Source organism: Zalophus californianus, chromosome 1 (genome assembly GCF_009762305.2).
Source record: "Zalophus californianus isolate mZalCal1 chromosome 1, mZalCal1.pri.v2, whole genome shotgun sequence".
NCBI classification, from domain to species: Eukaryota; Metazoa; Chordata; class Mammalia; order Carnivora; family Otariidae; genus Zalophus; species Zalophus californianus.
In genome coordinates this window covers 197,934,008-197,947,573 of record NC_045595.1, presented here as the reverse complement: position 1 = coordinate 197,947,573, position 13,566 = coordinate 197,934,008, and the positions used below count along the sequence as shown (strand labels likewise).

Below are 13,566 nucleotides of genomic sequence, written 5' to 3'. Positions count from 1 at the left end.
TATTAAAGACAAGCATGATACTGTCAAATCTGAACAAGAAATGGATTCATAGGGAGACAGATGTGAGATAAGAGACTGCAGTTCATGCTGTGTGTATCTGTGTCTGTGTGTGCTTGTGCGCTACTTTTGACACACTTTTGAACTGCTGTGTAGAAAGGGAGTTTGACCTGGACCATTTATTATTGTACACTCTCTATTTCAAAAACGTCCACACAATGTGTGATCATCAGCTTGGCACTGTGACCAGCTCTCTGAATCTCTTTTATAAAAGAGGATGGCAGAAGTGTTTAAAGAGAAGAAAAGAAGAAAAGCAGTCATTCTCAAGGTTGTCATCTTTGTGGGGGGCGGGAAGTAACCCAGACCCTGGGGTCAAGGCGGTAATGCATAGAAGTTGTTGGTAAAAGGAAACAAAGGAGCATTCACTTTGCAATAACCTGGTCCTATTTTATAATAACATCGCATAAAACATCCTATAAAATTCACTGTGCTTTCTGTTACTCTCCATTTTAAAAGCCAGCACTTGGATATGTGTCAGAAATTTTGGTTCAGTGACCTTCGGCTTCAGAAAGCTTTATCTCACTTTTGATATGCTGTCCGCATTCCAGCGCGTGGCTGTGGGTATCTATTTGCAGCTGGCTTTTTTGGATCCATTTCTTTTGTTTGTCACAGTAGAGCTATGTGGGCCAATGACTAGGCAGAAAAATTCCATGATAAAGTTCAATTAGAAACTTCTTATATGGATTTTTGTGTCTTGGTTAGTGTAGTCCTGATTGGTTTCTGGACTCTTAATATTTTAGGCTGTGATTCTGTGACCTTTATATGACAGTCAGGATATTCCTAATGTTTAGCGCGTGTAGAGTACTGTCACTAGCCGCAAACAAACATCTTCTGAACTAGAATAATGGGTGGAGGTTCCACAGAGGCAAATCTGCTTAATGTAGGACATACTTTTCTATCAGACATAGATACAAATAAGTGAAATGAGGGTGCTTGGGTGGCTCAGGCGTTAAGCGTCTGCCTTCGGCTCAGGTCATGATCCCAAGGTCCCGGGATCGAGTCCCACATCGGGCTCCCTGCTCGGCGGGAAGCCTGCTTCTCCCTCTCCCACTCCCCCTGCTTGTGTCCCTGCTCTCGCTGTCTCTCTCTGTCAAATAAATAAAATAAAATCTTAAAAAAAAATAAGTGAAATGAGCTTTCTCAGAAAATAAATGGCAGGCTGAGTCAAAAAGAAGTTCTCTACAGGGACAGTTTGTTAATTTGAAACAGGTGACCTGGACTCTCCCTATCCTAATGCTATAGATTCCACTGAGTTTTCCAGAGAACCCGAAGGACATTTTAATAGAATTCACACCTTTGAGTATCTCACATTACATGGATTTAAAAGATTAGACTTGCTTTTGATGATTGTTTTGCATCTAGAAAACTGATAAAGGGAATACCATTATTAGCATTGCTACGATGATATTTTGCCATCATCAACAATCTGGAGGTGACTTGCAAAATAATTACATATGAATTCAGTATCTTTTTGAAGTCTGACAACAAATATATTCATTAACTACCCAAATCTATAAAAAGTAATGTTTTTAAAAGACTTTGATATATCCTTAAATACATTCTAATGAAATTTTTCAAATTTCAATTTACCTTGTCCTAACTATGCATCAGTCTTTGGAATATAGGGTTGGCTTTGTTGTACAATAGCTGATCCAGGAGGACGCCCTCCAGCAACAGAGTGCCCAAGATACCATGTGAGCTGCCAATATTGGATTCATTCACTCTTGAAGGCAGTGATAACACAAAAGTGTCTTCAGAGGCTGCAAACTTGTGCTTTGGGTAATCTTTAATGCTTATCATATATAATGTTTATCTTATATCACAGTTTCCTTTGCATTTCCTTCATGTTCCATACATAGAAAATATACCAATGCTGATACATAAACGGTTCCTTACTTCACTGCTTAGGTGTCACAGCTGTTAAGCAAGCAAGACTGAAAATGGTACCATTCTCTATGGGTCTAACAAAGTTGATGTAAAAGAGTATAATTCATTATATCTCATCCAGTCAGGCTTCTAGGTTTCATACTGCATTATTTATGTACTTGCATTTGAATACTAGCCTAAATTTGGTAATTCTGCTTGCAAACTTTTATAGTTGAAACTAAAAAATCCCTCTGATACAAGCAAGCTATATATTATTTTCAACACTTTTTGGATTTGGAAACAGAGACCCAGAGTTAAAAACTGACTTACTCAAGGCAACGTAGGTAGGGATCAGTTCAACCAGATCTGAGCTCAGCTCTGCTGGGTCCTACCTCTGTGCTTTCTCCATTGCTTCATGCTGCATCTTAAGAAGATCATTCCAAAGCTGGCTGCTGTGTGAAACCTGAGGAATGTGCACCAGTGTCCAGGTTTCCTGCCTTGGAGGGCACTTAGAAGACTACACTTCCTAACCAACCCTCTCGTAGTTAAGTGGGACCCTGGGATGAGCTGACCATTGGACCATGAGCAGAAGTGCTGTATGTCACTTCTAGCCTGAGTTAAGTAAAAGCTCTGTGGGTCCTTTCAACACAATCCCTTTGGGGGCAAGCGTGGAGGCCATATGTTGAGAGAGTGGGGCCAAAAGATGCAAAGAGCCTAGATCGCTGAGTCACTGCATGGAGGAGAGCCATCATAGTGAGTCACCTGACTTAAGCAGACTTTGAGGAAGAACTAAGCTTTCTCAGTTAAGCCACTGAGATCTGGGGCTTGTTAGTCATGGCAGCATAAGCTCAGCCTACTCTAATACAACCCATCTCGATCCTATCTACAGCAGCTATTAACACGTTAGCATTCTCTCCCACTATGATGTTCAGAGAAAGTACAAAAACTGCTCTTTGGTGCTATTGGGGCAATAATGCAGGAGAAGGTAATAGGGATTTAGTTGCCGAGATTTTAAATCAAGGGGCAAGGAAGGACTCACTTAAAAGATAACATTTGACTAACAACTCAAAACCATGCAGAGAAATCTGCAGGAAATGCATTCTCAGCCAAAGGGAATTGTCAAGTGTCTGACATTTGAGAAGCAGCAAAGACACCAGGGTAGTTGGAATACAGTGACTGGGGGAAGACAGTAATGAGAAAGGAGGAGAGAGAAGGAGAAAAGGTGCATCGTGGAGGGCCTTGTGGGCTATTATAAGGACTTTGGCACTTGCTCTGAGGGAAAGCAGGAACCACTGGGAAGTGTGGAGTGACATAGTTTAATTTATATTTTTAAAGGATTGTTTTCTAAAAGCCTATTTATGACACTAAACAGTTATTTATGATGGATGATGTTGTTGCAATATAATCCTGACTTCAAGAGGTGTGGTTTTGATCCATGACTAATTTTCACCAAACCAATGCTGGTGGTGTTAACTCACACTGCAAATTATATTGATAACAGTCAGACTCCTAGCAAGGTTCCCAGTGATACCCTAGGCTGCAGTGCCCTTATTTGAAACACTTGCCATAAAGCTATCAAAGAAATCCTTGCAGGAGTCTTTATTCTCCTGAACCTCCACTGTAAATCATCAAAAACAGTTGCATATAATTTCATAGCAAATGAAACCAGCACTTGGAATGTCCTCGGTAATGACAGAAAGAATACATTAATCTTTACAAACTCTTTGCTTTGTCATTTCCTTCTGGACACTCAAAAGAAACCTTTTGCCTCAGTGTCTCCCACTACATCAGCCGAGTCCAGAATTTATGCCCATTGTGTTCCTGTTCTCAGCTCAGAAAACACTCATTACCCCAGTAGCTCAAGTCAGAAACTCCAGAGGTTGGTAACCATTCCCAAGTTCTTGGTCCTACACAAATCCACCCTTTCCCCTCTTTCCTCAAATCCAACCTTCTTTCCCTGTCATATGAATTGCCAGAACAGCCCCTAACGGATCTCACTGCACACAGCTCCAGGAAGTATCTTTCGTTTAAACACAAATCTGGTCGTGTCATTCCCCTCTCTGCAAGGGAGGAGCTGACCTCTTTGGACTTAAAGATCCCTTACCATCACATTCCTGCCTGCATTGGTAGCCACAGCTCTCATCACAGCTAGATTGCAATTTTGGCAGCAGACACTCAACACTGCTTGTTTTCCAAACATCCAAAGCTACTTCACACATCTGTGACTTTACACATCACTTGCCCTCTGCTGGAATATTTTTTCGCCTTGTCTAACTGGCAAATTCTTACTGCTTTCAGCCTCGGCTTATATGTCATGCCATCTGTGAAGGCTTCCCTGACCCCATCTCCAGGACCCCCTCAGTTGTAACTTTATTTCAGTGTTGAATTGGAGCTTACACCTGTCACCCCCACCACACAACCCTTTGTATGCCAAGCCCTTCAGATAGAGGAACAGAAGATATATGGTAGGTGCTCAGTCCCTGTTGAATGAATTAATAACTCTCCCATTCGGGCTCTATTGCCTGGCATTAACATAAGTAAGAGGATGTCATGTCTGTATTTGATACCCTTCCCGTGATGCTCAATGGGTAGAAAATGGCATTGTGTCGTCATTTCCTTCTGGAGGGAAAATGTAATTTTTTTCAGCAGTTTGTTGGGTGAGTTGAAAATAAACAGTACTTTAATTTTGGACCTGTTCTTACTCAGGTTTGGGGGGTATTTTGGGGCTTTTTATTGCACAAGATTGACTTATTTTTGTAATTCTTCTTTAGCTTACAGCCGGTGTTATTGAATGATTACCATTCTTCTTAGCGCTGACCTCATTTTCTTTTGCAGTGGATGCTTTGGCTATGAAGGGGAAATCTGTTGAGAAAATTCAGCCTCCGGTTTCTTGGTTCACGTGGGGATTCTGAATTCTGAAATTTGTGTAAAAATAGGTTTGATTTAAGAGAGCAGCTATTCTAAAATTAATAATCAAATGATGGGAAAAGTAAAGACGCCTGATTTTTTTAAGGGATTACACTTCAATGATACTATAATTGTTTAGTATTTATATTTGGTTCTTTTTTTGCCCCCTTATTACAGGACAGCATATGTTCTATTGGGACATTATTGTTTTTGCCTCATTAACTTGAGAGCCCTCTGTAGTCAGCATGAGGCATGTTTGGATGAATACTGCAATAATCTGCTGTTATAACTGGTAGCTGAGTCATCTGTTTTTAGAAGATTGGTACTGTAAAGAACTGAGTCATACGTCTCGTGTCAAAATTGAGTGTGAGTTTTAACGTCGAAAGTAAAATGAACCCTTGAGCATACTCCAGTGAAAATCACAGCAACCTGTGGGCTGAGGGTTTTTTGTAGCACCTATTTGATTTTTTTTTTTCCCAGTCGTATTCTTATAGTCTTCGTATATTCATGCAGCAAGTGGAAAAATCCAAGCTCAGAGCTCACCAGCACTGTTATGAAAAGGATAATATTAGAAATGATTCTAGTTTCTCTGTGATTAGCTATAAACCTCGATCCTTTGCCCTTTATGGGCTTCATTTGCCTGTAGAGTTATCAGTGGTCACGTGTTCAAATGAGGGGCCAGAGGCATTTTGCAAGTGAGCACCCACCTAGATGGGGTAAGGAGCCTACAAAGATTCATGCACCTTTTGCTCCTGTTTCTTTTCCCTAGAGTGGGAGGATTCCCAGCACGGGCACTGGGTCAGATATCCGAGATAAGATTCAGAGCACAGAACACACTGATGATGGAAACGCATGAAGCAGTGCTTCAGACCAAAAGCACCAAGTTCATTCTGCTGTTGCATCATGATTTAGCTCTGAAACTAGGACCAGAAAATCTTTGGGGAAGTCGAATTTGAAAATGCAGCCGCCCCTACAATTCACCTTCAGGTCTTTTTAAAACTGATTTTCTCTATCTCCTTATTTAGCGTTGACCCAGGATGCTTTGGAAAACCCAATGCAATGACGGTTGAGAATAATATTTATAGAGTTTGCGAATCCAAAAATGCAGTGAAACATCATTAACACAACAGTGGAGGGAAAGCCCCCTAAATGTCAGAAGAATGTCACAGTTCATAAATTGTTCATGTCTGGAGAATACTTAACATAGTGCAGATTAATTAGATTAATGGCGTGTTGATGATAGGGTGACTGTCGGTTAGAGGCAAGGTGACATTGACTGTGAGAAGTAAAGACAATGGATCAGGAGTCAGGTCTAGTTAGGGTAGAGCATGAGGGCTTTGAATTTCTCATAAGCCCTTTCTCTAGATTAGGAAGGGAATCTGAAGCCTCATATCTTTAGCAGAAGAGTGATTGCCAGTGGGGAGTGGGGGGTGTATTGATGGTGAATGGTCACAAGCAAACAAAACAGAGATGGGATAGAACTGTGCAGGACCTTGATTTTGTATTTCTCCCAAGAATAACTAGTTCCTAATGCAGTATTGCCTCCATTTCTTCTCTCACATCTACAAAAAACATTAAAAACCTTTTTGTTTGTTTTTTGTTCATCTTAACCTAGTTTCTTCAGAATGTACTTGGTATGGTGCTAAGTAGACAATAACTTCCTGTTATTTTCTTAAACAGCCGTTCACAATTAACTATGTGGCTCTGTGATTGCCCTCAAACTCAGTCTCAGAACTTTATGATCATCTTGGCTTTAATAGAACTTCATAGGAATGATGATGGTAACAGCTTCTGTTTGTTAAGCACTTATAATATAAACTCTGGTTATATACCTACTTTTTCATCTTCATAACAACCTTAGGAGTTAAGTACAATAAATACATGCATTTTTCCTGCAAAAAAGATGAAATTTAGTGAAGTTGAAAAGCCTATGCGTGGTCACATCATGACATGTAGCAGAGATTTAGTTCTGTCTGTTATCAAAACACAACCTAAAGCTCTCTGGAATGTACCACCTCCCAGCAGCTTCCAAATTCTCATGGAGAAGCACATCTTAATTTGCAACTCATGCTTGTATTGCTTTTTAAATGCTTGGGGATAAAGACTTTTGGAGGAAATATTAATTCTAAATAATTTACCATACCTTGGTGACCATGAGGCATAGATCATTCATTATGAAAAACAAAGTGTAATTAATAGCATCAAAACTATAAATGTTGGGGCGCTTGGGTGGCTCAGTCGGTTAAGCATCTGCTTTTGGCTCAGATCATGATCTCAGGGTCCTGGGATAGAGCCCTATGTCAGGCTCAATGCTCAAGGGGGGGGTGCCTTCTTCTCCCTCTCCCTCTGCCCACCCCCCTCCCCCACTCATGCACTCTTTCTCTCTATCTCAAATAAATAAATAATCTTAAAAAAGGAAAAAACCATTGATGTTGAAGGGCCATTTTTTTAATTTCATCCCTGATTTGTGTTTTAATTCATGTTAAATTTCCAGTTTACAGAAGTTTTTTCCTTTGAGTGTAAACATTTAAAAAATATTTTATCTTTCAAAAATGCAAAATATGACTCAAATACATCCTAACTTTTTAAACAGGGCACACCTTCTACCATATATTAATCTGTTCTTGATGCTCAGACATTGTTAAGATGTGCTGGACTCTAAGACCTTATTAAGAATGCCCCAAGGGTGCCTGAGTGGCTTCAGTTGGTTGGGCTTCTGACTCTTGATTTCAGCTCAGGTCATGATCTCGGAGGTCATGAGATGGAGTCCCACATTGTGCTCCACGGTCAGCAGGGTATCTGCTTGAGATTCTCTCCCTCTTCCTCAGCTTCTCCCCGACTGTCTCTCTCACTCCCTAAAAAAAAAAAAAAAAAAAAATGAAAAATAGAATCTTAAAAAAAAAGAATGCCCCAAGTTGATACGGGGTTCTTTGGGGTTTTTTTTATTATTATGATTTATCTGTATTATTTTATTATGTTCCAAAATTATTATAATACCATCATTCTTTAACACCTATCACTTCATATAGTTACCAAAAGATTTTTTCCTTGTAATGAGAACTTTTAGGAACTACTCTGTTACCAACTTTCAAAAATACCATACAGCATTAATTACAGTTATTTCCTTTGTGTATACACTCAGAAGTGGAATTGCTGGATCATATGATAGTTCTACTTCTAGTGTTTTGAGGATCCTCCATAGTGTTTTCCGTAGTGGCTGCACCAACTTACATTCCCACCAGCAGTGCATGAGGGTTCCCTTCACTCCACATCCATGCCAGCATTTCTCTGTTGTCATGTTGATGATGACGATTCTAACAGGCATAAAGTGATATCTCACCGTGGTTTTGATTTGCATTTCCCTGATGGTCAATGATGTTGAGCACCTTCTCTTGTACCTGCTGGCCATCTGGACATCCTCTTTGGAAAAATGTCTGTTCAGGTCCTTTGCCCATTTTTAATTGGGTTATTAGCTTTTTTGCTATTAAGCTGTATGAATTCTTTATGTATTTTGGATATTAACCTCTTATCAGATACATGATTTGCAAATATTTTCTCCCATTCTGCAGGCTGCCATTCCATTTTGCTGATTTTACGATATGGAGTTCTCGTAGGTGTGTTTTATCCCCTTTGTCATTGATTTTTTTTCACAGTTGACCTTATGTCATTTTATTGAATTTGCTGCTTCAAAATTCCTTTGGGCTAAAGAGAATGTTAATAGACAAGTAATAGAGCTAAAAACACAGCTAAAAATAGAGACTTTTACAATAGTTTTAAAAATTAGAATAAATAAGCAATGTGGGAGGAACTGAAAGTTTCTTCCATTTTTTTTTAAAAAAGTGCACATTTCAGGGTTTCTTTTTGCCCCAACTTCTTTTTGCATGGATTTGTAAAATTTAGATTTTTCCAGAGGTATATTTTTTTTCTCCTTTGTATCCTATGCTTTAGTTGTAAAAATTACCTGAAATAAGTAATATCCAGACAAGTGCTTTATTGTGACTTTTAAAAAAAATGCTACATTCTCAGGGGCAAGCTGATGATTTCTGTCAGCTGCTTATTAGATGTCCTAAATCTCCAAGAGGCCATGGCACTGATGTTTTTCAGGAGTGGTCTCCAGGCAACGGGATTCCCATCATTACTACAGAGGACACAAAAGTGAACAGAAATGAGATGAGATGGTTAGGTTGAAGAAAGCAAGAATGCAAAAAGAAATTTAGATGTATTTGAGATATATATATCAGAATGTTCTAGTGTCTTAGAAAGAGAAGTTAAAAGGAAAAATTTTAATCTAGAATTTCTTAGACTATGAAATTTGTATTTATTTGGGACTTGTCTAATAACATTTAGATTTTTATCAATAAAATGTAATGCAAAATACTCTGAAAATATAATTTTGATTCAATCTGATGAAATGCTCAAATGACTTTTTTCTTTTTTTTTTTTTAAGACTAAAATAAGCAGTTTTGGAAGGCAGGACTTAAATATTTGAATGTATGTCCCACCACACAGGAGCAGACACGAAATTATCTCACCAAAATCCTAAATAAATGAGGTCCCTGAATATTCTCTCCATTATTATAGTATTTCCAAGTTTTTTAATGGTAATAAAATTACCTTACTGAAATTAGAATCTACCTACTCCTACTTTTATTTTCCTTATCCACTTACCTCCAGAATCAAGTATAAAATAGATACTTTTAACTACAGTGAATACACTCAGACCGTATTCATAAGGAAAAGTATAAACATTTGGGGAAAGAACTAGCACATGTGAATAAAGAATAAAAAGAAAAATTGTCATAAAAAATATGAATCTACAGGAGCACAGCATGACCGGTTCCACATGGTATTAAAGATTAGAGAATTCAAATTAAATGTCTTAGCTTTAACATTAGCTACAGCTCACTGGTGTATTACAACATAAAGACAAACAATATGGCAAAGAAAATAAACTTGGAGTTAAATATATTATAAATGGACTTAGGACACCTCTTTTATACATACAAGGAATCAGAGCCCTCTCAAAGAAAAGACAGGACTGCAGTATCTAATCCTTATAGGTACAAAGACCAAGAGAAATTTTAAGGGCCAAAATAATTTAACCACTTGCTATTTGCTGGAGGGTTTACAGCCTGGAATAATTAGCGTACAGGAAGGAAACAGTGACTTTAACTTTCTTTTAAAATCCTCAAATTCATAAATAACAGACTTCTCTCTCATTGCTCTCTAAATGTAACTTACTCCTGTCAAACTTGCTATGCGTTTTCATCTGCTCCCTGACTATCCTCCAAAGCAAGCAATATTCATATCTCCATTTCATCTCTTTTTGCAAGACCAATAACATAAAAAGCAGTTATCAAATTTATATATAGCAAGTGAATTCTGCCCATGCTGCATTTTGAATCCAGGGGAAAGTATCTTTGATCTCTTTGCCTTGGTTTTATTTCGAACATCTCTGTCTTTGGTCCCTTGCCTTCCTGTATAGACTATTCTAAAATTTCAAGGCATACGTTATATCCTGGGTGTATAAACCAGTGCTTTATTTTAAAAATTTAGCTGGGTGGCTCAGTCAGTTAAGCAGCTGCCTTTGACTCAGGTCATGATCCCAGAGTCCTGGGATCGAATCCTGCATCGGGCTCCCTGCCAAGCAGGGAGCCTGCTTCTCCCTCTCTCACTCCCCCTGCTTGTGTTCCCTCTCTCGCTGTCTCCCTCTCTGTCAAATAAATAAATAAAATCTTTTAATAAATAAATAAATAAATAAATAAAAATTTAGCTGGATTTTTTTAAGATGCGAAGACTATTTCACTATTAATGTGTTTATGGTCTTGGGTTGTCGGCTTTTGCTATTGCTTTTATTTTTCTCCTTAAATATTATGCATATTCCTTTCTACCATAATGCACTGGTGTACTAGGGCAAACAAGCCAAGATCCGTTGCTGTATGATTTTTCCACATTTGTTAAAATATACTTATCCATTGATACTTTTCAATTATACTCGTCAACTATCATGGTGTGCTCTTCATCTTCAGTACATTTTGCAGTCCATCATTAATTCTTCCAGTACTTCAGAGAGGTAGATAAGTGGGCATTACTGGTCAGATTTTCATTTGGTCTAACTGTGGGAATCCGTCCATCAAGAGAACAAAATGAAATTGAGACCCATTGCTGTCACTCTACAGATGAGGAAATGAGACCAAAAGAGGAAGTGGGGAACCAAGAGGAAAAAGACTCTGTGTGAATGGAGTGGAAGAGCGTTTTCATTCTACCTCTCAGTCCTGGGTCTTTCGTATTTACCTGGTTACAGACCTTTCTCTGGGCCAGGGAAAACAAATGGAACCTGTATGCGATGCATTCTGTACAGAAATTTTTCTAGGAATTTTAAGATGTGACAAAATGAAAGAAAAATGCTGTTTAATAACCACACCATGATTGGTGTAGCCTAAATTTAGCACTAGGGAACAGGGGCAGCATCTATACAGAATGGTCCTTTGCCACCTTATTGATTGTATTCTGAGGAAATTACCAGGATTTCTCAGAGGAAATGTCTGCCCTTTTCTTTGAACGTCTAAACGGTACATTGAACATGCGTGATGTTCCGTAGATAAGCAGAATTCAACTCTATCCCATTACCTCTTTACAGGAAGCTTTTCCCCTGCAATGGCTGAAAATTTGGCAGATCTGTGACTTTCCTGTTCACTCTTAGTCCTTAAGTCTTCTAAGTCCAAAGCACTCTCCTGTGGAAATTGTTGATGTCTAATCTAAGATGTGAACATTTCAGACTTCAGGCCGGGCTTCTCCCCATCTTCTAGCTGCAGGCAGTATTTGGTAGGTCCACTGTGTTCAGGGGGAGAAACGTAGCCAATTGATTTCTTCTCCCACTCATTTCCTGCCCAGTGGGTCCCCTCCTCCCAGCGCATGCCCCACCGGTGTAAAAGCTCAGGAGGGCAGAGTGAAGAGAAGGGCACAGGAAAGTTCTGCCACTTCCTGATTCTTTGCTGGCTTCTAAGCCTGTGTTGGGCCCCTCTGACGGCAGTCTCCAGGACTTAGAACTTCTCCCCTGCTGGTTTGGTGGACTTGCTGGTATCTCATTCAGGTGGCCACTGTCCCTTTCTCTCTGCACCACCTCCTGGCCTTCCATCATCCATTCCACACACAGACTTAGCACCCTCCCCTATTACAACCCTGCTGCCCCCATGTGGTCTCCTTAGGACCTAGAACAGCTCCCCGCTGACTCTACTCCACATGGCCCACATCTGGTCCACAGATAGTCAATTCCATAACTATTGTGGACTGAATGTTTGTGCCCTGCCCCCAACCCACACATCCTAATCTCCAATGTAAGGATATTAGGAGGTGGGGCCTTTGGGAGGTGATTAAGTTTAGAAGAGGTCATGAGGGTGAAGCACCCATGATGGAATTAGTGTCGGTTGCTAAGAAGAGGAAGAGACCCTGGAGCTTTCTTTCCCTGCCATGTGGGGATACAGTAAGACAGGAACAAGATAGAAGGAGAACCCTCACCAAAAACCAAATCTGCCAGAACCTTGATCTTTGACTTCCCAGTGTCCAGAATGGTCTGTTGAGAAATAAATGTCTGTGGTTTAAGTCACCCAGTCTGTGGTATTTGTTATAGCAGCCTGAGCTGACTAAGACAGGGCTCGGTATTTGCCTGAGGTGCAAATTCCCTATCCCCAGCCCTTTCCCCCTCCCTCCCTGCACTGCCATAGACCCCTCCTCTGCCAAGAAAATATTGCATTCATTCCTTTTTCCTCCCTTCCCAGCATCTCTTCCCATTCTTCAAGACCATGATTCTTCTCCTTCCACCAGTCTGATCCACTCACTGATACTTTGGCATTCCATGTACATTCAGACCCAGCAGCTTTTCATGAATATAACTTCTTGCTTGGCTGTCCAAGCTCATTTCTGGCCTCTCACTCATGAATGCCCTTGGATTCTGCTCTCCTGGCCTTTTGCAGTGTCTCAAATGCACTGTGTTCTTTCCCTCCTCGTGTGTCTTTCTCTTGCCTTGTTGTATTAGTTACTTGTGGATGCTATAACAAATTACCAAACTGTTGCTTAAAACAACAGAAATTTATTTTCATATTTCTGGGGACAGAAGTCCAAAATCAAGGTGCCAGCAGGGTCATGCTTCCTCTAGAGGCTGTAAAACCTCTTCCAGTTTCTTGTGGTTGTTGACATTCCTTGGGTTCATGCTCACACCTCTGTCTCCATGATCACATTGCCTTCTCTTCTTCGGCCTGTCAAATCTCCCCTATGTGTCTCCTGTAAGGATACTTGTCACTGGATTTAGAATCCATACAGATAATCCAAGGTGATCTCTTGATCTCGAGATCCTTAATTTAATTACATCTGTAAAGACTCTTTCCAAATAAGGTAACGCTCATAGGTTCTGGGAACTGGGACAGGGACATATCTTTTTGGGACATCATTCCATCACTATACTTGCCAGTGACTTACTTCATTTCTTTTGCAACCTCCCAGGTGGTGTCCCTGTCTCCATTTTGGCCTCTTGTGATTATTTATTATTCTCTGACATCTTCTTGAAACACTATTCCTGCCACTGACCCTTCTGCGTTCCAGTCTCCCCTTTACCTTGGCTTTCAAAGTCCTTCATGATCTCATCTCAGTTTAGTTCACCAAACTCATCTGCACTAGTCAGATGCCTTCCTGCTATCAAAACTGTATACAGTGCTTGCTCTGCTGAACGTTTCTTTCTTA

At 39.9% G+C, this 13,566-nt stretch overlaps 1 protein-coding gene and 1 long non-coding RNA gene across 5 annotated transcripts in view; one reads left to right on the top strand and one right to left on the bottom strand.

The window, feature by feature from the left end:
• CYYR1 (cysteine and tyrosine rich 1) overlaps window positions 1–13,566 on the top strand; it is a 97,277-nt gene that overhangs the window by 48,241 nt on the left and 35,470 nt on the right. For 2 of the 3 annotated variants that reach the window (XM_027583759.2, XM_027583757.2), the window contains exon 3: window positions 8,400–8,444. The exons of the other annotated variant lie outside the window; for it this stretch is intronic. In XM_027583759.2, coding sequence (XP_027439560.1) covers window positions 8,400–8,444 — 45 coding nt within the window. The remainder of the gene's footprint in view (window positions 1–8,399; window positions 8,445–13,566) is intronic. 3 annotated transcript variants of the gene reach the window in all.
• The window catches only part of LOC113916789, a 101,508-nt gene continuing 95,584 nt past the window's right edge, over window positions 7,643–13,566 (bottom strand). Inside the window, exons 5-6 of one of the 2 annotated variants that reach the window (XR_003518033.2) lie at window positions 8,792–8,968; window positions 7,643–7,685 (exon numbers count right to left, since the gene is read on the bottom strand). This is a non-coding gene — a long non-coding RNA (uncharacterized LOC113916789). Of the gene's footprint in view, window positions 7,686–8,465; window positions 8,969–13,566 lie in introns of those variants that run through there. The other variant, XR_003518032.2, reaches the window with a different exon arrangement.